The sequence below is a fragment of the Eimeria necatrix genome, genomic scaffold (assembly GCF_000499385.1).
Source record: "Eimeria necatrix Houghton genomic scaffold, Enh_scaff8, whole genome shotgun sequence".
Lineage (NCBI taxonomy): Eukaryota > Apicomplexa > Conoidasida > Eucoccidiorida > Eimeriidae > Eimeria > Eimeria necatrix.
In genome coordinates, this window is record NW_013654618.1 from 100405 (window position 1) to 126167 (window position 25763).

At 50.2% G+C, this 25763-nt stretch overlaps 6 protein-coding genes across 6 annotated transcripts; 3 read left to right on the forward strand and 3 right to left on the reverse strand.

Moving 5' to 3' along the window:
- Window positions 1–567: 567 nt before the first annotated feature.
- Window positions 568–10154, forward strand: ENH_00082040 (ATP-dependent RNA helicase, putative; the record flags this gene model as incomplete). The annotated part of the gene is made up of 18 exons (XM_013582997.1): window positions 568–2316; window positions 2599–3432; window positions 3615–3698; window positions 4037–4105; window positions 4421–4492; window positions 4709–5131; window positions 5321–5433; window positions 5731–5833; window positions 6044–6185; window positions 6392–6509; window positions 6726–6825; window positions 7165–7239; window positions 7343–7552; window positions 7748–8377; window positions 8875–9171; window positions 9365–9541; window positions 9727–9887; window positions 10058–10154. 18 exons carry the CDS (start codon window positions 568–570, stop codon window positions 10152–10154), a joined length of 5454 nt encoding a protein of 1817 aa, XP_013438451.1.
- Window positions 10155–15365: 5211 nt separating this feature from the next.
- ENH_00082050 (hypothetical protein, conserved) lies at window positions 15366–15575 on the reverse strand (the record flags this gene model as incomplete). Its single annotated transcript, XM_013582998.1, has 1 exon — window positions 15366–15575. One exon carries the CDS (start codon window positions 15573–15575, stop codon window positions 15366–15368), a length of 210 nt encoding a protein of 69 aa, XP_013438452.1.
- Window positions 15576–15822: 247 nt separating this feature from the next.
- On the reverse strand, window positions 15823–16209 carry ENH_00082060 (hypothetical protein, conserved; the record flags this gene model as incomplete). The annotated part of the gene is made up of 1 exon (XM_013582999.1): window positions 15823–16209. One exon carries the CDS (start codon window positions 16207–16209, stop codon window positions 15823–15825), a length of 387 nt encoding a protein of 128 aa, XP_013438453.1.
- A 1311-nt stretch (window positions 16210–17520) lies between these two features.
- On the forward strand, window positions 17521–18477 carry ENH_00082070 (hypothetical protein, conserved; the record flags this gene model as incomplete). Its single annotated transcript, XM_013583000.1, has 4 exons — window positions 17521–17557; window positions 17804–17915; window positions 18053–18152; window positions 18289–18477. The coding sequence occupies 4 exons, from the start codon at window positions 17521–17523 to the stop codon at window positions 18475–18477; spliced, it is 438 nt and encodes a 145-aa protein (XP_013438454.1).
- A 1409-nt stretch (window positions 18478–19886) lies between these two features.
- On the forward strand, window positions 19887–21414 carry ENH_00082080 (peroxisomal membrane protein, putative; the record flags this gene model as incomplete). Its single annotated transcript, XM_013583001.1, has 5 exons — window positions 19887–20569; window positions 20691–20770; window positions 20900–20955; window positions 21103–21255; window positions 21370–21414. The coding sequence occupies 5 exons, from the start codon at window positions 19887–19889 to the stop codon at window positions 21412–21414; spliced, it is 1017 nt and encodes a 338-aa protein (XP_013438455.1).
- A 1256-nt stretch (window positions 21415–22670) lies between these two features.
- ENH_00082090 (40S ribosomal protein S15A, putative) lies at window positions 22671–23216 on the reverse strand (the record flags this gene model as incomplete). The annotated part of the gene is made up of 2 exons (XM_013583002.1): window positions 22671–22830; window positions 22984–23216. 2 exons carry the CDS (start codon window positions 23214–23216, stop codon window positions 22671–22673), a joined length of 393 nt encoding a protein of 130 aa, XP_013438456.1.
- Between the last annotated feature and the right edge of the window lie 2547 nt (window positions 23217–25763).

Sequence of the window (25763 nt, forward strand, 5' to 3'; positions counted from 1 at the left end):
CATCGAAGCCTGTGGCACCAGCCCAAACTTGCATGCTGTTTGTGAGCTTGACCCGGCAGCTGCGGTCGTACGCAAGCCATCTTAGCGTGTTTGTCTTAAGGAATATACGGAATGCGACTGGATATATGCGTATTTGCGAGGAAGAGAAGGACACAGCCCGGAGAGCAGAAGGCCACCAGACTAGGCCACGACGACCAGGGAACATGGCTCCCAGCTTACTTGTTCGCCAGATTACGATCTTTCTGAATTGGATTTGACTCTATTCCCCAGCTCTGCGGTGTTTACAGACGTTTCCTGGATCGAGCTCCAGTATATTGGGGCCTAGGGAGGGGCATTTCTTCCTACCCACGTGGCGGCCTCACCGTGGCGCTGCACGCAACATGCTGTACGAGGGCACCTTCTTTGAGTAACTAATACTTTAACTGGGCGGACGACAGGTCTTGCTGCGCTTTTCATCGCTTCCCTTCTAGCTAGCTGAGCTAGTGGCCCGTGAAACCAGGCACCCGAGCAGCGTCCTGCATTCACTTAGCCCCTTATTTCCTCGATTCTCGTGAAAGGGCAGGCAGAATGCCACCTTCAGATGTTGGCCGCGCTTCAAGCCGGCATGGAGACTCGTCAGTTCGTCATAGACGTAGCAGCAGGAGCCCAGAAAGCAGTGGAATCAGAGAAGGAAATCATGGTGAGGCTTCCCTTCGCGGAGAGCGGAGCACCTATCACTCTAGCGGCTCCAGTAACTGCAAAGATGGAGAAGGGGCAAGATACAGAGAATCAGATGGTGGAAGAGGATCACATGATCGTTCTCACTCAACTCGGAAGCCAGTTGGCCGCATGAGGGGATGGGTGGACAGCGACAGCAGCAACAGCAGCAGCAGTAGTAGTAGCAGTAGTAGTAGTAGTAGTAGTAGTAGTAGTGGCACTAACAGTAGTAGTAGTAGTGGCAGTATTAGAGTCAGTGGTCGCAGTGACGCCAAAAACAGTAGCCGCTTCTTTGAGACGATGAGAGAAGCACGAGAAGATAAGCGTCGCACCCGCTCCAGAGACAGAGAGTTAGAGGGAGGGACCGCCAGCCGCAGCACTGCGAGACAACGCACCAGAAGCAAAAGCAGAAGCAGGCATCGTCCTGAGGGACGAGACAGCGGCAGAAACCGCCAGGAGGAACCAAGTCATCGGTCCTCGCGCACAGACAACCGAAAGTCAGAGAGCAGTAGGGAGCGGCACAGCAGTCCTCGCACCACCAATATCAGCAGTAGAAGCAGCCAGTCCCGGCGCTGCGACGGAGAAGATTCAAGACACAAAGACACTCCTGCAGCTGATGGTAGCAGTGGCAGCGGAGTGTCTCGGAGGGAACGTCAAGAGGAGAAGGCCTCCAAACAGCAGTACCAGCAGCACGAGCCCGCTGAGAGGAAGACCCGCCCTTCATCGAAGGCTGTCAATGGAATTGTTCCATTGAAACGCAGCCTCTCACCCTCGCAAGCCAGCATCAACAGTAGCCTTAAGGACGGAACTGCTACTGCTTCCGCAGCTGGGGGGGAAGAGTGTACTGCGGATTCTAAGCAAGAAACTGCGTCGGCAGCCAGTAAAAAGTCCACCAGCAGCGACAAATTCAGCCGCCTAGAAAGATTCAGAGCCCTCAAGAAGCAGAAGCAGCAACCGGAGCAGGAAGCATGCAGTGGAGTCGCATCGCTGGAGGATGCGACAGCAACAGAAGCTGGCAGCAGCAACAGCGGCAGCAGTAGTAGCAACGCCTTCAACGATTGGCTTCCCTCCACTCCGAACGTGAAATTCTCGGTAAGTAGCTCCAGCACGAACAAGCCCGCTGAAAACAGCAGCGCGAGCAGGTCAGCCGCAGCCAGCGAATTCGTTGCAGGGACGGCATCCGCATCAGCAGCTGCTGCTGCGGTTGCTGCTGCTCAAGCTGTTGCTTCCGCAGCGCTTGCGGCAGCAGGGCTTGCTGCTGCATCAGCCGCTGCAGTCCCTACTTCTGAGGACAAGCAGGAGCAACGAAACGCAACAGAGATCATCACTGACTCAACGCAGGTGCAGGAGCAGCGCGCAACGCCACCTACAGGCGCGTCAACAGCAACGACAGCTTGCGAAGTAACGCCAGGAAGTCACTCTGCAGCTGCTGCTGCTGAGGGTGGTCAGGGGACTATGAAGCCCCCAAGGCCAATGTCTCGCAACCGTCTAAAGAAACATCAGCAGGCGCAGCTGTTGAAGCAGCTGCAGCACAAAACAGCAGCCCTGCCCGAAGCCAAGGGGGATGAGGATCTTCTGGACGCCTTTATGTCTGCTCTTGAAACGGAGGCGAAGGACGAGGTCAGGCCTTTCTGCTGTTATGGCGTTTTGCTGTGCTGCTGTTGTTGTCGCTGCGTGCTATACACTGATTGAGCTGTGCCCGTTGTTTGTATCGTTGCTACCAGCGTCTTTCCCGACGTGACTGCTGTTTGGAATTCGTTTGACTATGACTGTTTGCCGGCACATCACCCATAAGCGTAGCAATATGCGGCAGTTCTCTCGATTGTGCATGTTCGCTTTAGTGTACTTGCTGCTTGGCCAACATGCTCTGTGTCTGCTGTGACTCTGCGGCTTATGTGACAGCTGAGTGCAACAAAGGGTGAGCACGATGGCCAGGCTGAAGCCTTAGGGCACAGTTCTGCCCGTGGCACGAACCCACCGCGTCCCCAAAGTATCTCACTAGAAGAGATCAGTAGATGGCAAGAAATCGAAGCTGCATACCTCCCCCCGGGCGCGGTTGCAAATCCAGAACCACCAAAAGGGGCTCCTACTGCTTCTACACCTGCGTCCGCAACAACATCCCCTGTGGCCGTAGAGCCCATTTCTAGCGCGAAAACAGGAGCACAGGGCGAAATGTCTCCTGGTGATGCTGTGTCTGCGCGAAGTTCGAATTTGCCGCAAGTGAAGCAGGAAGAAACGGCACTACCAGCGATTATTTGTGCCCCTGGAGAAAGTGCTGTGGGACAAACAGCAGCTCCCAGTAGTGGTGCACGCGAGTGCCAGTCAACAAGCGCAATTGCGCACGAAGAAGTCAAGACCGAAGGTGAACAGCCAGAATCCAAAGCGGCAGTTGAAACAGGAGCTGCAGATGAGTTTGACTCAAAGGAAGCAAAATACCATGAGCTGTTTCTTGAAACGTTGCGGAAGGACCGTCTCAAAGAGTCTTCACGTTCAAGGAGCGGTGGCTTTGGCGATGGGGACGGGGGTCAGGCACAACCAGGTGAAGATGAGGAGGAGGAGGAGGTCTTACTTTACTCCGACCACGAGGAGGAGGAAGAAGAAGCTGCTCATTTAGCCGACGCTGACACTAAGGCAGCGGAAAATGCAGCAGCTTCAAATCAGGGAAAGCCAGAAGACGACAATGATGCGCAGGCGAAGGAGCAGCTCGCCAATTTGTCTTACTTTGACCTTGTCAAGGTGAGCTGCGGGACTAGGTTTCGCGGGTGGCATGCCATGAGTAGGGCACACTGGGAGAGGGTGACTTAGCGCTCCTACTGAGGGCCGTACAGATGTGTATTTATGTTGACGACCGGTTCATGGAAAGGCACAAGCTGCGAGCAGCTAGGCGAGTTGGTACGTTTATCGTAGTTTGTCTGCAGCGCGTTGGGTTGAAGAAGGAACTACCCATTGTTGACCACGCTTCCTGTAAATTCCCCCCGATCAAGAAAAATCTCTACGTGCAGGTGAGCATTTCACAGTTGCAGCGTGTCTCAGGCTCAGCAGCTGTAGGTTCGCTCTGTCAGTTTTATGGGACAAAGGGGCAGCTTGCTTTGTCTACCTTTGCAGTCGTTGCAGTGAACAGCAGTCTATTCACCCTGTTGAGGGCTCTTTAAACCCATATTCCCTTCAGCTGTTTGCTTGCTTAATCCATCACCTCTTACCGCTCTACAGCACGTTGGACATGGCGCTGTCCGAATGCACGGTCTTGCGTGTCGTACAGTTTCGCCGCGCCAAGATGCACCTAAGAGAGCCAGCGATCCAATGTTTTTGTTGCCTCGTACTCACTTGATATGTGCTTCAGGTAAAGGAGCTGACGGATCTGAAGGATCACGAAGTAGAAGCAATACGCAAAACGAACGGGAACATCAAAGTGAGCACCTGCAGGGCAGCCCGGAAAACATAAGCAGCAGGCGTCCTGCTCCCTCCTTTGAAATGTAAAGGGGAGTTTTTATCTCTTCAGAGAGAGTAAAAGGCGAGGTTTTTAGTCAAGGTGGCATATATCCCTGTAGATGGAAGTTCATCTTATCCTATAGGAGAACTGGCCCACAGTTTTTACAAAGTGAAGGCATTGCCGTGGGCAGTAGTTCATGTGCTTCACTCAGTTTTACAGGTAGCTCCTGTGCGTCGTTTTTCGCCGTTACAAACCCTGTTGTTCCTTCTGGGTGGGGTTTTGTTGTACGTGTAGGTCCGGGGGAAGCAATGTCCCCGACCTATCAGCACCTTCCACCAGTGCGGTCTGCCAGAAAAGATTCTAAGAGTAAGTTCCTGTCCTTTCCTTTGTTGGCTACACTTCATGTGCACTGGCACGGATTTTGGTGCAAAGGTGATCACCATGTTTTAGCCGTCCGGGTACCTTACGAACGTCATTGTGGAGTCAAAATACAGTTTGGTGAAAACCTGGGAAACCGCTTACATCGCTTTAGAGGCGAACATTTTTTTATGGCTTGCTTTTATGCTCACTTCCTGATCACAGCACCTAGAACTACGCGGGTTTGAGAAGCCGTTCCCGGTGCAGAGCCAGTGCATCCCGATTCTGATGTGCGGGAGAGACCTCATCGCAGTAGCCGAGACCGGCAGTGGAAAGACCTTAGCCTACGCGCTTCCTCTTGTGCGCCACGTACTTAGCGTCAAGAGACAATACAAGGAGTACCTGGCTAAGCAGAAGGAGGAGAGACTACTGAGCCTGCAGCGGCAAGCTGAGAGTCAGCAACAGCAAGCTTCACCGGGGGATGCTAAAGCTACGAGCTCCGCGATGGACTCAACTGCAGAACGCAAAGCAAGACAGCATGGGAGCCAGCAAGCACAAGATAGTGAGGATAAGGATCGTTTCCGGAAGAACGAGAAGGGGGAAAGGATGTTGATATACGGCAACTTCAAAGAAGGCATGATTGGCCTGGTATGGGAATTCAGCGTCTCTTCTGGCCCCCTTGCGTCCATCATTTCGTATCAACGCACCGTAACATTATTGGGACGCTTGCTGAATTTCGCTGGTAGCTGTAGGACCCTCATGATGGCTTTGCTTCCCACCGTGCCCTGTCGCAAATTCTTTGCTGCATTGGTGTTCACTACTTTCTTCGAACCACAGGTAATTGCCCCAACTCGCGAGCTTTCTCTCCAAATATCAAAGGAGGTGTCCCGTTTGTGCAAATTGGTGGACTTAAGCGTTGGCTCACTTTATGGAGGAGCTGGCATTGGCGGGTGAGCTTGCGTATGAAAGCATCACCAGACTGTCATTTCGCCCTTACTTCCCTTGGTTGCATATTGAGTGCAGTGACTCGGTGCGCAGGTGCAGCAGGTCTGCGGCTCTGGAGACACTTCGCGGCTGTGTTCTGCACAGCGATTTTGCGAGATTTTGGACTCAACCGCCTTGTTTTCTTGCCGCCTTCAATTGTATTTCTATGCACCATTTGTCGTTCATGCCGTTGTGTTTGCTGCGAAAGCCTTTTGTATGACGCTGCGTATTCCCTGTGCTTTATGTCCCATGCGCATATGCAGCCAGCTGGGTCAAATAAGGCGAGGGGTTGATGTTGTCGTAGGGACTCCTGGAAGGCTTATTGATGTTCTGACACTGAATTCTTGCAGGTTTACAAGTCTCAAGGTTCGTGGCGGGTTGCATGTTATTCAAGATTGATATGCTCAGTAGCTCGGCAGTGGAGGCTGGCTGTGATTCACCACATCACAACAGTTTGTTCGTTGGTAGCTGTGTTGGCCACTTCTGTGGACCTTGCTTGTTCCGATCACTTCCTAGTTGAGTGCCCAGCAGAGCAGAGGCATCGTAGTGTATTATTTGGGTGCCTCGTTTGCGCAGCGCGTAACTTTCGTGGTACTTGACGAGGCCGATAGGATGTTCGATTATGGCTTCGAGCCGCAGATTTCCTCCATTCTTAGAAGCACCCGCCTTGATAGACAAACCTGCCTATTCTCTGCAACGTTTCCTTCCCACATTGAATGTAGGTCACTGAATTGTCGCATTTGCTGCATTGGGGTGTTTTGCCCACCGAGCACAGAGGCGTAGCACCTCTGGCAGGGAAATGCCGGGTATTTTTCGAAGTTTGGTGTCTAAAAATGCTTCAGTGCCTTTGCGAAGGCACAAAGTTGCCCGCCAAGCAAGTCCCTCTCCATCTGCAGGCGTTTGTTTGTGATTCTTTTGGCTCAGCTCTCGCCCGGCGTATCCTTTACAAACCAATTGAGGTAGTTGTAGGTGAGAAGGGCCGGACAGCTGCGAAAGTGCAGCAGTACGTCGAAGTGATGGACGAAGAGCGCAAGTTCTACAGGTATTCACAAAACGCAGTGGCAGTTGCTTGTGGAGCCGCCAGAACTCCTTAGGGTGCTTCAGGGCAACTCTCTTGTGCCATTGGCTGGGTTTTACCCACGTTTCAGCGTAGCACTGACACCTTGCTGGCGCGACCTTGCGTCTGCGCTGTATAAGTAGCTCTCATCAGTTTGCGTAGACGTGTCATCTTTGGCATCTGTGACGATTTCGGGTGTAGGCTGCTGCAACTGTTGGGAGACTGGCAGGATTACGGGTCGATCATCATCTTTGTAAACAAGCAGATAGAAGCTGATGATCTGTTTGCCGAGCTTTTGAAGGTCTGCTTCTAGCGTTTAATCCGACAGTTGACGCGCTTACCTTGTGGTCCCCTTGTAGAACGCTAATGTATTTGCCACTCTGCGTATTCGTTGCATCCTGTGCATGCTGGTTGTTTCAATGTATGGATCCACGCAAGCGATTTGAAACGATGACAATTGTGTGGAGCTTTTCTTAAAGTGGCCATGTGTCAAAGCTCTCCTTGATTTGTGTTTATACTTCCGCGGATGTTCATCCTTTGGCTTTGTTGTCTCGGCTTCCGCTTCCGTTTTCTCTGGCAGATTTCTTTTTCGCATTTAAGGACGGCCTTGTAGAGGTGTGTGCGTACCGTGTGCTTTCAGTACGGTTACCAGGCGCTTGTGCTTCATGGTGGCCAAGATCAGACGGACCGCGAGTTTACAATCCAGGAATTCAAGGTGAATCCTTTTACCTTCAGGTTCCTGTTCCTGTTTTGGATTGATTTGAATTCATGCGAAGAGTCACTTGTGCATTGTTTTCTTCTTGCCTCCACATTTTCAGGATGGTACGAAGACGCTGTTGATTGCGACGAGTGTAGCGGCACGTGGGCTTGATGTCCCGTCGGTTGTGTTGGTGATTAATTTTTGCTGCCCTTCCCATATCGAGGACTACGTCCATCGCATCGGCAGGACAGGAAGAGCAGGAAACATCGGCGTTGCTTACACATTCATAACTCCTCAAGAGGCAGACAAGGCGGAAGAACTTGAAGGGGTAAGTAATTATTGCAGTTCTAATCGGCAGCGGGCCACTCACCTAGGAGATCTGCTCATTATTGGGAACTACAGTGAGATGGCTGCCACGCGGCCTTCCAAAAGCCATAAGCTTTAGTTTCCTCCTGTCGCGGCGCTTACACGGAGTTCAGTTTGTGAGGTTTTACGGAAAGGCACTGCTGCATGGATGTTCCAGGCGCTCATTCAATCGGGCCAGAACGTTCCCCCAGCATTGGCGGCTCTAAGCTCAGAATTTCGCGTTCAGTGCAACATGGGGTTAGCGAAGAAGACGAAACGAGGCGGTTTTGGGGGGAAAGGGTTCACATTTTCTATCACAGAGAAGAGCCGTCAACAGCAGCAGATGCAACAAGCGAAGAAGGAATTGTCTGGAGCGAATGATTATGATGAAGTTGAGGAAGTCGAACTGCTTCTCCAACGGGATGACTTTACACCTTCCGCAGGCAGTACCCCTCAGTTGGCAATAACCAACACGATGTCTACAACGGATGCAGCAATGATTGCAGCCTCAGCAGCTGCATCTGCAAGGGGCGGCGGAGCCGGAGCTACTCCTGGCTCACTGCAGTCCGCTGTGGAGGCCGCCGCTGCAAAGGCAGCCCTTTTAGCAAAACATCAGCTAGCTGGGGGTGACAACATCACGCAACCAACGAGCGCGACAGAGGCTGTGGCGCGTGTCAAGCTAGTAGCAAAGATACTGAAGTTGCAGGATGCCGAGCTTGCGAAGCGCCCTCCGCCCACGCCGCCGGCCCCACCACCAGGTTTGCCGCCGGTCAGCAGCGAGAAGACGAAGCTGACCGTGGACCAGCAGGTAGGAAACATCACGAAAGCACAGCAAAGTATAACATAAAAGTGTAATTCACTATACAGAGTCGTGGGATTTGGTTTGAGCGCGTTGTGTCAGTGGACAAAAGCAGAGCGGCGTCTAGTTGCAATGATTATCTCATTTTCTTCCTCGATGTTTTAGTAGATCTGGAGTTTGGTTGAGAGCAATGATCCTTGCCGGCTTTGTCGGCACCAGCACATTGTTTCTTATGGTGGTAAATCTTGAATTTATGCATCTGGTGCCTGAAGAGGCCTCCTTTGGCATGGGCCTATTGCATGCAAACTCCGAGTGCTCTTGGTTATTCACAAAATTTCCCTCTTCGCGTCGTGATTGCAGCACCGTTTTTGGCTTTGAAACGAGCTCTGTCGCATCACATGATAGTTACACTTGGGCCAAATTGTCTTCGCGAGATAATGCCTCACATATCGATATGTGGGTCTTTAATGTCTCCTTAATAGTACTCTCCAATGTTGTGACGACAGGTGGAATTCATGCTTCAGCAGGCACTAAAAGGCCTTCCGGAGGCAGACCAGACGCAGTATAGGGATAAGTTGCGCGAAGCGTACAAGAAGCACTTGTCGCCGCGCCCCAAAATTCAGCAGAAAGCTGCTCCAGGCATGCAATTGGCTCTGGCCAGCTCTGTCACAGGCCAGGCAGTGCCAAAAGAAAAAGATCCTTTCATGGACGCTGCAGCTGAGGCGCTATCTATTCTCAAACAAGGAACCACAGCAAGCTCCAGTCAACTCCAGACAGCACTAGACAAGATAAAGGCATTTTCTGTGCGCACTGTGTAAATATCTGGTCGCCTCACTCACCCCTTGTGCCTGAATGTGGTTGTAGATGTGACCATGCTTGTAAAGTATTGCAGCTTTGCAGGTCGTTAGTATGTTTTTTTCCGTTGGGCCGGAAGGTGTCATTCACATGAAGTGCCGTTATGTGCCTTCCAAATAATTGCGCTGCGGGAATCCACAGGACTCGGGCGAGCTCGCCGCGGCTATCAGCAGCGTGTCTGCGCCTTCAAACCCGACTCTTGGCAAAGTGCCTGGACTGTCCGAAAAGGGATTTGTGTGCCCAGAGACTGGCAACTTTGTTGACGAACTGGAAATTAATGATTATCCACAAGTGGCTCGGTACAAAATTACTCAAAAGGTAAGTTATGTGAGCTAGTCGTCTATCTGCAGCCCTAGAGCAGTTTCTGTCTTTATAGACTACGTCGAATGAGGCCGCCTTGGATGAATCGAGACAATGTCACGCGGCTTTTCTTGCGCGATCGATGAGTGAGACCGAAGGCATTTGTTGATAAGTAACGGGGATCCTTTGCAATTTTCGCACAGGAGTTGATGTCACGCATTATGGAGGAGACTGGAGCTGTGCTGTACGTAAAGGGACAGCATGTGGAGCCGGCACTCAAACATCGCACGCAGCTTGCACCGGGTGTGAAATTCTTGCATGTGGAGATCATAGCGCCAACTCCCATTCAAGTCCAGAGAGCTAGGTGGGTCGCGCTCGTTCACGGTGAATTGAGGGGTAGTAGCTACGGTAGTGGTGCTCCAAGCATTTATATGACTGCGCCTAATTGACTGTAGCTACCTGCTTATTAGCCACGCCTCCACAATTCATGCGTAGTTATGGTCAAGTTGCGGCGGCATTTGTGTTGCAATGCAGGCATGCAGTGTACGAACTGGTCGAGTCTATTGCTCTGAAGTCACTTAACCTGTCAAACAGTCAACGGCAAGCAGTGGGGCGTTACTCTGTCGTATAGCTGCCATCGTTTCATGCCGTCTCGGGTGCTGACGTTTTTTGCTAGGCATGCATTGGATACCGATTTTAGAAACGTTTTACAGCCCATTTGAGGCTCCTCGAGAAGGTACAACTTCGGAAACAAATTTTACAGTAATATTCGTATATGCGACGGAGCAGTGAATCTGCTGTGATGCTGTTGTGGGAGAATGGCATGCTTCTCCTCATGCAGCGTGCTCTTATAGCAGCGTGCAGCTCGTCAGTCACTTTATCATGCAGTTATTTAGCAGCCTATTAGGACTGTTCTTTCTGGGGTTTACACAGTTCCTTGTCGCAACGAGCCATGCTCAGGAAGCTTTGAAAAGCCACTTCTGAAAGCCAGTGGCATGGGGGAGGGAGATGCTTTATCTCTGGTGCGGGGTTGTCTGACTGCTTTCTACCAGGAGGGAATTGGTTTTGAGGGCTTCGGAATGTGTTTTGCAGCAGCTCATTATTCGTTAAAGAATGTGGAGGGGTTCCAGGCTAATAATTTTTGCACATGGAGCATAACTTACCAGTAGGAACAGCCATTCCTATGCTACTGAGTGCCCTGTTGCTTAGCTACACTTGGTTGTGCTGAATCTGTAGATGGGGCCGACGCACAGTTCAAATGTGCACAGCTAAACATACATGCTGTGTGCCCAGCCGCTTGGTGCTTGCCAAGTGAGATGTTAATGCGCTAATACCCTCTGAAGCCTCAGTTTCGTTTCTTCATTGCATCCACCATTTCTTTCTGTCATGCTGTTTTGCATAGGCGTAGCGGTGAAGGTTTTGGCTTGTGGTCTGTGTCCTGTAGCTTAGCATCGTAGCTATCGACTAAAAGCATTGGGGTGGAGTCTGACAGAGACGGAAGATAGCCGTCCTTTGTTTACGTTGAGCAAGGATCTATTATGGCTACTTTCTGCTTGATACAGCAGGAATCCACACATGTTTATTCTAGTTCTCGCACATTTGCAGCATGCCCAGCAGTTCTTCCATTTTGAGTGCGTAATTTCATGAATACTTCCACGTAGTCATCCTTAGCTTGTAGAGGCTTCTTCGGCTTATTTTTACCATAGTTCTCATTGGCCGCACCATCGAGTGATTTGCTTCGTAAAGGCCACTGGGGGAGACACTTGAAGTTCTTGACCGTCAGCGGTCGCCTCAGACTTTGCTGCGAATCCGGTCAGCTTACTCCAGTTGATTGGCAAATGCATCTCTTTACCTTCATCTGAGCTCTTTCTTGCGGCCCAGATCGTCGAACATGCACGTTACTACACCTACGCTGTCAGCTTGATTCGATATTAAAACTGCACATCCGGTATTTTATGCGTCAACGAGCTCAATTCGGTGTCAGCAGGTGCTCCGTACGCTGGGGAGTTCCCACGCAGCTGACGAGAAGATGCACACAACCACGAACAAGCCACGTTGACGTGAGGCAAAACAGAAATGCAGGAAAGCTTAGCTTATATCTCCCACTGCATAGTCGGTCCCCTCTTGCTAATCCCCTACGAGTCGCCTTTCAACCAGAGGTCAATTTTGAAACATTACCGCTATGAGAACTACACTTTTTGCGAGTCCATGGGGGCGTTTTGCGTCCCTGAGGACACACAAAAGGAAGCGGGAGAGGAATTTTTAGGTAGCCCATGTGGCGTGCAGCCGCAGTCTTGTATAGAGAAGGCGCACTATGGGGACACTCTCAGAAGACACCGCAAGGAGACAACATTGGAAAACACTCAACAGACTGCCTAGAAGAGGCGCCCTAAAGAGACGCTTGAAGGAGATATCTAAGAACGTGCCCATAGGTCGAACACGTTAGAGAGAAGACACCGTAAGGAGGTATGCAGCCTAAGGGAAAAGGCACAAAAGAGGAAAAACCCTAGACGGGCAGCCTGAAGGGCCAGGGGAGACGCCCTAAAGAAAGCCTAGGAGGACAGCCTGAAGAGAAAGTAGGACACCCTAAGAAGACACGCTAGGGAAACACTGACCAGACGCACAGATGGAGGGACAGCGCGAGAGCCTCAGAAATAGACAGAATTGAGGGGGAGGAAAAGAGACACAGAGACAGAAGAGGGAAAAGAGAGAGACCGAAAGAAGCAGCGGGCTTGAGCTAGGTAGCTTGCTATCCGGCTGTGGTTGTCTGGCAAGCCGAAGGCAGAGGGCCAAGCTGCAGCTGGCGGCAGCGGTGTAGCGCAGGCTGTGCGCTGGTTGTCGCGTGTCTTTTGTCTTTGCAGTCAATCGTCTTGCTGACCGCGAAGGAGACTACAGACGGCAGAGGCAGCAACCAAGGCCCCTTGATAGCAGAGAAACCGGAGCTGGGCCTAGTCAGCGAGGAGGTGGTGAGTAGCCAGCAACAGAAGTAGAGGCGGAGACCTCACAGCAGCAGAAAATGGAGAGAGCTGTTGCTCTTTGGGCTTGTTGCTTGTTACAGGAAATAGTGTTTTTGACCACGCACTTGGCATTGGGCTGTTTTCAATGATATTTCTCAGAATTCTACATTCACCTGGCAGCATGGACAAAACACGTGCATTCTTCTCATAGATACGTTAACTGTAGGAGAGATACATTATCTCAAAGCTCATGAGTTCGCTCGACCAGCCTTTACAAGGCTCGTGCCTCCGAGGCAATTTTTCTTGACGTAAGCACCATTCCCATTTTCCCTGTACCGGGCCTTATTTCCCAAGAAATGAAACGGCATATAGGAACCTTCAGAGGCATGAAATTGCCCTCGTTAATAGCTCAAGAAGCTTCGTGTAATGCAGTCCTCATTCACCGTCTGGAACTCTGAACGTTTCCTGCATCTTATTTTCAGCACTTCAAGATCAAATCTACTCTTTCAGAAGATAGTATCATCTGTACCGGACAAAAATTTAGATAATTGATATGCTTCAAGTTTTATTATCCTATTTGCTCAAAGACGAAGTGGTAAAACTTCTCTTCTGACTAGATTTCACAGGAAATGAGGCTGTGTGCTTTTTGTCGTCAACGCATGTGCTTGACGAACTCTTCTGTCTTGCTCTTGCATACTTCTTGCTGTGAGTTGTTGAATTACTTCGGCATTCCTTCACTTGTATATATACAAGTGAGCCAGAGGAATTTGCAATTGAGCTGAAGGCGATGAAAATAGCTTGAGGCATAGCAATAATAAGGCGTATTCGACTATCGCGACTACTCTCTGCATGCATGCATGTAAGTAAACTACATAAGACTGCAACGGAAGAACTGCAGCAATAAAACAGTAGCATATCTTGAAAAATAGCATTAGGAGTGTCAGGAGCCCAGTTGAGCGGTTCTCTTTCTTCAGGCAAACGTACATTCTATCCAGTGAAGGCAAATTTTTGTGATGAAGCCGCAAAGAGGCCACTACGTAGGGCTGGGGCTTCTGAGGGTGGGTCAGGTCACAACTAAGTGGAGCTAATTGATACTGCTGCAATAGCTGGCGTCAATAAATTGGGGCTTACTGCTTTCCAAACAAGTACCGTCGTTTATTCCATCTATTCGTTCTACCCTAGGCGGCAGAGTCGCAGTAAATGCCTAGCAGTTTACAGAGTTGGCACGTTTCTATGCAGAATCCCCGAACACAGCAATCTTTCAACCATTTCATGAGTTAGGAAATGCGTTTCGGGGATTCTTTTTGGATGCCCAGAGCTTTCAGCAGAGCAGGACGTTTCGTATCGGCTGGTAGCTGCTAGAAGAACGACAAATCCGCACATTTTTCAGTGGCAGAAGCGCAGGCAATGCATACTGCATACTTTGGAAGATATGAGGTGAGAATGCCCCATCATAGCTGCGCACCACAGCTAGCTCGCTACGTCCAAGACCACTTCGGCAGATTCAGAAGATTAAAATGAATTCCAGAGTCGCCCTCGAAGCACGTGTCTACGCACATCTCGTGCCGTTACGTGCTTCGCCAGGGTTTGGATATACCCGCATCTGCATGTGTAAAATTTAAGGAGCGAAAATATCTATCAATTCCGATCCGCTACAATCAATGAAGACTATTGCGAAACTTTGGTGGGTGTTCAGTATCTGGAGCTCGGCATAGTGATGTACAGAGTTACTGTACATGCTTTATAGTGTCAACTATCTTTCTCAGATTAAATTGTCTAAGAGGCCTGTGAACACTCGACTTAATGGTCCCGGTCACTAGATCGTCACTTCACGTGAGAACTCTCCAGAATCATGCGATCGCCCAAATACTAGAGCTAAGCAGACACGTAGACGCATCAGTGCAATGGCCGCCATGTGCACGAAGATCGCCTCGATCCTTCTTCTAATCTCCGTACCTTCCTCATCTCCGACCGTAATGAGAACCGCTCACACCGTCAACACAGTAGTGGCCATGAAAGTCAGAGCACTAAACAGGATCCAAGAACATCGTTAAAGCTGTGAAACGCGGGGGAAGCGCTTGAATGCAGGCTAAAGCGCAACAGCCACTCACCATTCGGCACGATTGTAACGCTGCAGCGCTCAGCAAGAGCAGACACATACGATGCTAACTCAGCATCCCCTTGTTGGGAGACAAAACCTTCTCGAGTGGCCTCTTGAGCTGACATGCCTCTTTAGCTGACATTTGAATGCAGCAACTAGCATCTGTTGATATAACCACTGCAGAGGCAGTCCTTGTGAAATTCAGCCTGCATTGAAGCTATCAGCACTGCTTCACGGGCTCTACAGTAGCCTGCGGGCGGCAAGCCCAGTTGAGCATGCCATTTCGTGGGCTTCCATGATGAGGAATAGTGAGTGATACAGACTTCATGCTCACAAATGGCGCAGCGCTGGGGAGAAAGCGCTTGGAGCTTGCAAAGGGCACACGTGAGCTTAGTATCCATTGGGCCTGCCAGTGTGATATTTTCACAGTAAATGAGACACAAAGCACTCATTTCACTGTGCATATTTCGATTTGTCTAAAGCAGGCAGTTTCAAGTAGCCCCCGATCGGCGGTGTCTTCTCTAGTGGCTTCTGAGTTCGCAGCAGTACACGCATCTGGGGCCCCTCCACAAAGGGAGCAGCATGTATCTTCAAATATTACTGCAAGACGCCCCATCTGCCGACTCCAGTTGTTGTCTCTTGTTGGGGTGCAGCTTTGGTCACTGGAAGCTGCTTGTGGGGTGGAAAACTTTGTGTGCTCAGCTACTGTACCTTTTATCAGAAAGGAATGCAAATTCTCTTATGAATATTTCGAATTCTAGTAAGTCTGGGTGCAGGCGGGTCATCAGCCTCTAAGTATTCGGAAGAAATCTTCTTCCGTTACGTGCAATGATTTTCCAGAGGAAGCATGCGCAAGCATTTCGCGAAGCTCTTCGTCCGATAACTGTTCCCCCAAGTCGTTTGATGCCTTCTTTAAGTCATCCCACGTTATCACATCCTTGCCATTAGAGAGAGCCAAGAAACCTGCGGCGCGTGCATCCGCAATGTGGAACATCGGCTGTGTTGAACTTCTGTTGAGGTCCACTCCTTGGCTTCAGATTTAGTTTGCACCAGAATTAGTTTTCCCATACCTTTGCTAAGCTGCTCCCGGGTTGGCTTTTCATTCATTTTGATTTTCATGATCTCCAGAAAGTCATTGTAGTCTAGTTGCCCCAAGGATTCCTGCTCAGTACCTTGAATTGCTGCACAGAAAGCCCATTCACACAGAGCAGCATGCTCAAGATGCACCCCAACAGTTACGATTAACTGGCCTGTTTGATGGCAGGTAAACAAGTAGCAGGCTCCGCCTGATGACCTATGCCATCCAACATCATGGATAAGCTTTGGATTAGCCGAACGATGTCTGAGGTCTGAACACTCGTACTGTTTCTTTGCTTATCCGCTCCCTCGTTATTCCTTGCAACTTTTCTATTCCGCTCAACTTCTGCAATAAGCCTCTTCAGTTCATCTCTCGACGGTTCAAATCCCAAGGCTCTCAAGGCCACTCTCACTTCCTTTGCGTCAATCGTTCCTGTGCCCTCAGCATCGAAGAGGTCAAATGCTTCCTTGATGTCAGCTCTCTGTTTCTCAGTGGGCTCTAAACGGGGTCTTCGACTCCCCTTCCCAGCTTTACTTGATCTGTCTGGCATTTTGGTGAGGAATATTTGTCGCCAAATTTAGAGGTTATGCGCATGACATCTCAGCCCAGGACATCTGCAGACGTTCTTTCACAGAGGTGCGGGAGAACCAGGATAACCAAGATAGCTTTCACGCTGTTCAAGCAAGTGTAGTTGCTGAATTTACCACCCTGTCCAAGGGATTCAACTCTGATCCTCTGACACACTCAGTCGAAATCACTGGCTCAATAGTAAGACACCTAGCGCTTGAAAGTCTGTGAGGTGATCTCTGAAGTATTATTAACTGTAAGTCTTTTGGATTCTGCTAAGCCCAGTGGAGTAAGACCAAGTTGCACTTCGCAGGGTCACTTCCCCAGCATGCAGGTAGGCTTAGCGTGGATCTTTACGGAGTTTCCCGCTCAGCAAAAAGAAAGTTCCTGCTTTAGTACACGTCAGTTGTGCGCAGCAAAGGCTTTATAACATGTGCTCTACCGTCGAGAAGTACAACCGATTTTATTCGTAGTCAAATCCGGCCTAGAGTCTCATGGTGCAGCCCGCTGTGCCACACCGAAGTGACTAGAATTTACTGAGACTTTTCCGCATGTGCAGATATTCAATGACAACCATGATGAAAGTCTATTTAAAACATCATTGTTGGTGTCAGCTGGGCAACGCGTCCAGCCAACCAGGTCAAACGTTAGTCCTGCGTCATGCCCTGAAGAGCCCCAAACGGTAAACTCCTACCGTGAAATGTTTCAGCATGTTCTTGCCACATACAAGAGCCATGTTGATTTTCTCAGTGCATTTCTCATAGTTTTTTCATTCATTGGATAGCGAAGCCCTCCGAAGCCCCAACAAGGCTAACTCGTGGGCTACCACGCGCCTGGCAGACTTGGAGAAGCGGTTTCTCGTGAACAGGCTCAGCGGTGCATTAAACGACTACAGCGAGAGACAGCCTGTATGTTTTTTCAACTGTAAATCTTAAGGGAGGTGAATTGGCGTGGGGTTTGGTCGCCTCACGCGCAAATGCTCGGGCCAGGCGTAATTGTGGCGACCCTGGCAGGGTACCAGCCATTTCGAATTCCTGCATTGTGAAGACGGGGATTAAGCTTCTTCCGCCATCCGCATCACGCTCCATGCATTGCTTTTCAGCGTCTGCGCTGCGGCTAGCACTGCCCTTCGACGCCACACTGAAAACACGTATAGAGGCTGTTACTTGCACAGGCGCATGTGTTAATTCAGTCCCGCATGGGCACGAGCATGTCCTCTAGCATCATTATGAGGTAGCATGGTGAATGGCGACAGTTTGGCGTGTAGCTCTTGGAACAGCTTACCTCGGTGGAAATGTTGAACGAGTACGTGACGGAATTCAACAGCCTGCGTGCTGAGGTGGAAAGCATGCTAGATGATCATGAGTCCGGCAGAGATACATCGCGAATGGCAGTGCTTGCACAGTCAAAGCTGAGCGAAATTAAAGGCAAGGGACTACAGCTGTTTTGAGCGACGTGCCCTTGCTCAGGTTGCGCGGCAGTCAATGACCCGACAGCCGCTGAGGAATTTAGCTTTTCTGTGACGTTTTGTGCTCCGTGAATCGTGGCATCTCATCTGATACTATGTGTGTCCTCAGATTGCCTTGGGGCATTTGAAATGGAATTGCGTTCAATGCCCCTAGCTGAGCGAAGCTGCCATTTAAGTCAACTTCAGACCTGCCGCAATGAGTTTGCCTCCCTGGAACGCAGGTGTGAATTTTTACTGCCAAGCGCTGACTCGGACCGAAATAAAACACAGGGGGAGACAGAATCACTGTTCTCTTTGCCGTGCCATCAAAGCGAGGCGGTAGTGCTTTGCTTGCATTTTTGGCTTGAGTGCGCTGCAGATGCCTGCTAGCTGCTTCGGGTGCGAGGAAAGCGCCTACAACCACTGAAGGGAGACAATGCGATCATACTTTGGAAAGGCTTAATAATGCGAACGTTCAGGTAAGGAATAACGCGTGGAATCAACAGATTCTTTCGTGCCTTGTTGCCCTGTTGCTCACATGCGTAGACCCTTTTTCCCGACCGGAAGCACTGGCAGTTGAGGCCCGATCTCCTTTTTCGTTTCGGCGTTTCTCAGCTAGCCAGCACACGGAAACTTGCCGAAGAAACTGAAGAGGTAGGCGCGAATATCCTCTGCAATCTGTACATGCAAAGGGAAAGCATTCAACGTGCCAAAGGTCACGCTGAACAAACGGATGCTAGCTTGAGTGAGTCAAGGTCTTTAATATCGAAAATGGGGAAATGGTGGTCCGGTCTAATTGGCTAGCCACTCTATTTGGAGAAGAACGCGCCATGAGCGCATGCTTCGTCAGGGTCTTAGCCCCCGCAGGCGGTACAGATATTGGGCCTGCCCTTTTTCTACTGGCTAAGCCATACTCGAGTTTCGCTTGTTGCCAGCTGGCGAAACTGGGGACCCCCTTTGCCGCACACCATTTTGTCGACCCTTTCTTCAGTAAACTGTACGCAGGGTCATTTACACTGCGGATTTATACACCGCATCAACCACAGGACGTTTTGGAGCAGCTTCATTGCGTTTTGGTAGTACTGCATTTCCCCACCCAGTCAACAGCATGTTATAGTTGCCCAGCCCGTATGTGTAGCCCAGAAGCCCAGCTGAGCTAGATGGAGCCAAGATTTAGTCTCTTTGTGGACGGATCTCGACGCAGTGCTCCGGAGGTCCATCCAGCGCAGACTGCTAGCGCTTCGGGTACCTCCCTTGGAGAGTGTGCCGGCAGTGCCTTTAAGACACGGGAGGCCCAATCCCCTTTGGAAAATGTGGAAAAACCATTGGTGGGGAGATGTAATGATGATATACAGGGCTACAGTGCAAGGTTTAACGTTTCACGCAGGGTGCCGTGCCGAGGATGTTGCACTGCAGCAAGCTCCGACAGGGCTCGTAAGATATGCGAAACGTCCAGATACATTTCATTACTGGCACGAATCAGATAGCTGTAGATGCGTACGCATCAGTATGAAAGTCAAAGAGAAGAGCAGAAGAGCATTACATATGAGGATAAAGCACATAGCTCTCACTAGTAAGGCGATCCGCCCTTGCTACGAAGAGAAATTACAGAAGTCTCATCGATAATATTTATGACAGCACAGTACAATAAGAAAGCTGAAGGGGGTTCTGCAGTGCACGCAGTGCAGTAGTGGGAAGCACCGGTGGTCACCCCTTTCGGCGGTTGGCAGCCACAAAGATGTGCCCTCTGGTCACGGCATCTGGACATGCAACATCTACTGTAATTAAACACATTCAGGAATATATCTGGATTTGTGTGCGGCTTGTATTTCAGCGGCAGGCTCTCTAGGAGCAGCGGGACCTCATGCAAGTACGCCTACCTGCCTGTAGGCGGCAACAAACAAAGGAACACGTATTATGACTGAATATTTGACGATCGCACTGTCAACAAGCTTGGAATATTAATCAATCGAGCTGTGAAAGGCTTCATGGGGCAGTTCTTCGGTGTTTTTCCCCGGGGCGCATTAGAGAAGCGCGTTGAGACGGTGTCCTGAGAAACCCATACGCCATATGCCTTTGTCCACGGCTTTTTCACCCAAAAAGGAGAACAATCAGGAGCATTAAATGTGATTAAGCCGTTGAACGGCCCAGTAAATCGATCCTTGCCCCAATTCTAGTGAAAAACACCAGAGCCACTCTACAAACGGGCTTCAATGACGCGCCGTGATTTGCCGAGAATAGCGGAGGTACAGGATATAGAGGTCATGGATGACGATGCCGAAGATCTTCCAGTATTTGTGTCCCCCATTCCAATACACCCGACCTCCACGCTGACCCGCGTTTCAACAATAAGTGAAGGACTTGCCTCTCCTGGCGCTGAAGCCCTGTTTCCCTCGTGGAAGCGACAGCTGCGCCGCTCCAGGTCAAGCGAAGCAAAACAGCACGCTTCTTATCTGCTTCATCCTGTTTCCCAGAAGAGCAACCTTCTAGAACAATTCGGGGGCAATGACCTGGGCGGCCAGTGGATGACCCCGAGAATTGGCGCTGCTAGCAGATTCAACCGCACAGATGAAGCTGCAAGTGCAGCTGCAGTGGCCGCTGCAGTTGCCGCAAACACACCTCCGAAGATAGGTGACGTAACGCATGCATTTCTGCACACGTTGGCTGGAGCAGCGGGGGCCGTCGTGGCGATGGGAGTCGTTTACCCTTTGGACTCCCTTCGCACCATCCAGTCAGTCCGAGGAGGGACTGTGTGGGAAGTTGCTAACCTCCACTTGCATCATGGCGGCTGGAGGCGCTTGTATAGGGGGATGAGAGCTGCACTCGCAGGAGTCATCTTCAGCTGGGGCACATACTTTTTCGTTTACACGTTAGCGAAACAAAAGGAGAAGAACCGGTGGGTAGTACATTTTAAGCAAATTTTCTCGCAGTAGGCCGAAGCGTCTCTAAGTGAGCGAAAACGTGAGTGAAGTGGTACCTGTTGGTATGGTCGATTTTGGAGTATTTTGTCACAGCAGAGGAACGAAGCCCAGAACTGGCACGAATCTCCCCATGGCGATTGGTGCAGGAATATGCTCTACAGTCATTAGCAATCCATGTAAGTACTAAACAGTCTTGTAGCTAGTGCTTAAGGAGCCTATGCACTCCAAAATTAAAAGATTCCAGGTACTGGTATGGTGCTCTTGACTAAGATGAGGTCGGAGTGCTGCTTCATATTCTGACTCAGTCTGGGTGGCCAACACTCGGCTGAAGGTTGACTTTTCCACTAGGGCTAAAGAGCAAGTAAGGCCTGCGGAATTCAACGCTCCCCCGCGACAAATTGCCGACGCAGTGCAGCAAATGGGACGCAGGACTTAGACCAACCAAGTCGTATTCCGGTGCTTTGCAATTGTTCCGCGTGCTTAGTGATGTGCTGTTGAGGGATTCCAGGGTATTTTCAAGATGCTGGTTGAAATTTTTCGAGAAGAAGGACTTCGCGGATGGCTTGCTGGAATTGTACCAGCGCTGGTTTTGGTTCTGAACCCAGCTATTCAGTTTGCTCTCTATGACCACTTGAGACTGAAAGTATTGCAACTCAAACAGGTTGGGTTTAAGCCCCCGCTGACTAATACGAAAACAGAGAATGGCCAATGTTCGGTTTCGGGCTGCCTTAATACTTTTCAAATGTCTGTTTTTGCGTGCGTTTTGTTACTAGAGATGGCGCATGAACTCACCAGTGTCCTCGTCAAATTCACTCAGTAGTCAGCACAACAGCCCGCGATCCTTCGCTTCTGATAAGCTTCTCCGGGCCCACGTAACACCAGCTGAATCGTTTCTTATGGGTGCGCGTTCTCCGCAGTGCTCTTTCTGCTCTTCGTACGGTAGATGCATGCAACAAAGCCATGGAACATGCGGCACACTGGAAACACAACACTTGGTTTCTACGCACTTGATCGACAGTGGTACTGTGCATAGTTCTCCATGGGCATATCCTTACCAGGCTTGCGACCCACCAGTGCGGTGACTGTGCAGCGCTGCTTCAGGTCTCACGGCAAAGCTGGTTGCAACGCTGGTTACCTACCCGTACCTTGTGGTCAAAACCAGAGCGCAGAGCAAAGTGTTCAACGTTAAGGACTACTCATGTACGGGAAACGCAGTAGCGCCCGTCACAGTCGTGTAGACTCCTAATTTGCATGCCTTTGTCGGGCGGCCGCCTCCCGAGGAAGCTCTTTGCGAATAGCTTCCCGATCGCCACGAAAGCCACCGCCTCACCTGTCTCACTCCAATCTAAGTTCAGTAGCAATGACGCCTGTGCTGCGTGATTATGTGCCCCGCGCAGCCAGCGTACGGAGCCTAATTATGATCCTTGAGACGGAGGGTCCGCAAGGTCTCTATTCAGGTCTGCCCTCAAAGCTTACGGCCACATTGCTATCCTCCGCAATAATGTTTACCGTGTATGAACAGCTGCTTCCCTTCGTCGTCCACTTGTTCAGATCATTCAGGATGTCGAAGAATGGGCAACCTCGAAATATCCAGTTGAAGTGAGCTAATTTTGCGCTGCGACGCTTCGTTTGCCCATCACTGACTCGCCGCTCCATTGTGCTATATACGGTTCCAACGCAACTGGCCGCACAGTAGCCTCCGGGAACTTGGCCGTGCTGCAATATGTGGGCGTCTACCATAAAATGCGAGCAGGGCCCTCAAACGGCCACCTAACTGACAGGCGTCATTTCTGTTTTAGTGAGCAACTCTTGTACGCGCGCTGTCTGTCGTAAAAACTTCGTGTCAGCAACGTTGTGCCGCTTCCTGCGAATGTACTTGAGACGAGCTACGTAAAATGGTTGGACTAGTTCGATGGGAACTGCTTTCGCTTAATGCTTAAAAGAACTTGAGCGCACAGAGTCCAAATCAAGCGCTGCTTGAAGAAGTGCTGCTTCGGAAGCAACGCAAGGATGCACTCGCCACTGTGCCCACCAGATGGCGCACTCAATTCACGATACCCCTACGCATGTAACGGCTCAGAAGAAAAAACCGAGAATCTTTCCTCCGGTATGCTTCCTACGGGCTTCCTCATGGTCCATAATGCCATAAGCAGTCGTCAGCACCAAGTGGCCAAACTGACGCGATGGCAGCAAGTTCGAGCAGTATTTTTCAATATTGGCAACCGTCACATCGTACCTGAAGTCGAGCCACAAACAAGGTTTGCCCAGAGTGGCTTCCCTTTAAAGACGCAAGCCGTTAACACCGCCCTATCGTTTCTGGGCTCTAAGCAGTCTAAAGCCTTTCGATGACAATTTTTTGTGCACTAGAACTTCTTTTTGTAATACTCACCTTGGGCTGATTACACCGCACTTGTTGATGCGCCCAAGCAGATCAACAACAATCTTCTTCGAACGGTGGTCATCGACAATCTCGAATTCACCGATGTAGCCACGCCTCTGCATGCACTGCAGGAACTTAACGACCACCTTGCTTGATGGCCGAATAAGCACCTGACGGCGTCCTCGCTTTTCCGCGTTGACGATTGTCTTGAGGCAGTCGGCTAAAACGGACATGCGCACCATCTGCAAGAGGAAAAACACTGTACACTACGGCGGTTTCAGAAAACTACCAACAGTGCGGAGGTTCACAACTTAGGAACCAAGCAGATCTAACTCAGTGACGTGTGCACAAATGTAACAGCCCATAGTTACGTTATTCCAAATCCCGGGACACAAACGCAACGCATCCTCGTTCAGAGCCGCACAGCAGCTCAACTCCCATTTGTCTAGTTACCCACAGCGGGTCACTTAAGTCAGTCAAAAACGCCAGTTTGCTTGAAGGCAAGGCACTGGAGGGGAACCAGCGCGCTGCTGCCTCGGCTCGAGCCGTCGGGGGCACGAAGGGTAAACTGGGGTAAAATTAATAAGGGCTCCCTGCATTTAACGTCTGAAAGTGATGATGCACACGAGAATACCAGAGCAAAAGCTACTAATACAAATAAAGACGCGTTCGCAAGTACGAAAGTAGCCGCTGCTCCGCCCGACCATCCCTAGTAAGGCTGGCATGCCCGCTTAAAGACGATTTTCCCACCAGCCAGGGGGCAAACAGAAGATATTTTCCGATGCATTGTAACAAATTTGCGGTCTTGAAGGTAACGAGGAAAACATACAAGTACCCCACACCCCGGGGCAGCACGCCTATGATTATTCCATCGTGGCAATGCCAAAATCAGATGCCTCGACAGAACTTGCCTTTTCCAGCTCATTGATTGCAAGAAGACGCACGTGCGATGGCCCGACTGCAGGTTTTTCTTTTCAGTTCTTTCGAGGCCTAGAGTGCTTGGATCCCAACAGAGCCTCCATAATAGCCAACTCAGCCCCACGTGGGGCGTGATGCACCCCGCAACCGAACCTTCTCTGGGGCTTTAAAGTTCGGTTTGTAGAATCGAGCTCGATGCATTTCCTCATTCTGAGCGTACAAATGTTTTTCATGCGTTTGTTTAGCAGGTGAAGATCCTGATGCTACATTCTTCGTCTTAACCTGAGTCTTTTTTCCACGGAGTTGCCTGGGCTTGGTATAGTGGGATTTCCTAGAGTATATCTCTACAATTTATGTGATGAAGTGCTAGCAGAGGAACATACTGCGTATTTAGGCGGTCTTGTAGTTTTTCTTTGCGTATGACGAGGCCCTACAATACTTTTTGTTACGCCTTCCGTAGGTGGGTTCCGAATATATCCTGGGATGTAGTTCAAGCATTACGTTTTCAACCAGTTTTAGGTCTGGATTTATTCGTCGCTCAATCGCCTTCCATTTTCCAGGACATTCGGGTATTTCGTGCTGTTTCTCTCCTCTTTTGACTAATGGTAGCTTGGCAGGCGCAAACCATAATAGATTGGCTTGTAAACATGCCGAGGTGTAGTGCTTCCAAAGACTCCAGTGCCTTCGTCTTACCATCTTTGTGATGCAAGAGCCTAGACTTGCTCTCAAAGAGCCACCAAATACCAGAAAGCGCAGCCCAGGTAGAATTTCAACGGAACAAGACAAGTTGCATTAGAAGATCGCCCGGCTAACGGCATAATGCAGGCGCTTGATAACGGGTGATTGGCTCGCAGGGTGATAATGTGCAAGGAGACAGCGTAACAACGATATACGGGGACCACTCTGCGTTCCCAAACATTGTTCTCAGCGTAGCGCTCACAGAAGGCCCGTAGGGAAGTTTCAAGCAACCCTTAAACATAATTCGTGCTTAAGCCATTTCCCAGCTCACGCGGTCTCTCTGGGAATGCTCCCATATTTCCACTCTATGCACTTATTTGGTTACACCGGGGACCATACCATCTGCCAAATACATTGCGGAGACTGCCAGACCAACTCATTCACGAATAAGCCTTCCAAGCGCTGAAGGCCGTCTCGTAGGAAAACCTCTGTGACCTCCGTATGTTTCTTCCGTATTTCGCCGGGTCGTAACCCTACAGTGTTCCAAACACCAACTTCAGTGTTTTTCAAGGCCTGAAACGCACTTTAGGCTAACATTGTCAACGGTTTCGGCATATCCTGCGTAGTGGGGCACTGCATCTCACCACAGCAAATGTATGTCAAGGTATCTAGCTTGGTGGACCATGCTGCGTTTCTCCAGAGCAGCATTCCATCAAAGGCGTTAGCCAGCGTCAGTGAAATATAGGGTGCCTTTTAGCGTGGTTTTGAAACCTCCAAAGCAGGCGGCTGCTTTGGTGATTTAGTGCATCAGAGCTTCCACCTCTTTCGTAGAATGATTACTGCCCACTTTCTTTGTCTAGAAGCAACTAATGCCGTCTACCAATGTTTACAACCCCTGAACCCGTTCTTAGCAATTAAAAATTAGCAGTGTTGAACTTTATCTTGTGTTGCTTGCATGTCCCTTCGAGTCTTACAAAGACTTCGAACTGGTTGGCTCCCGAAAGATGTTTAGAGCTTGTTGAGCTCCCCCTTCTGTGTATTGTGCAGCTTCTGTAGACATACAGCTCATACGCGTCAGCTCTGTATGTACGTGAGCAATTGTCTGCTTGACAACGCACAGTGCTGGCTCTGCACTGTTCCATCTGTTCACAGGACGTCTCCCTGGCTTTACTCATTTTGTCATGCAGTGTGCC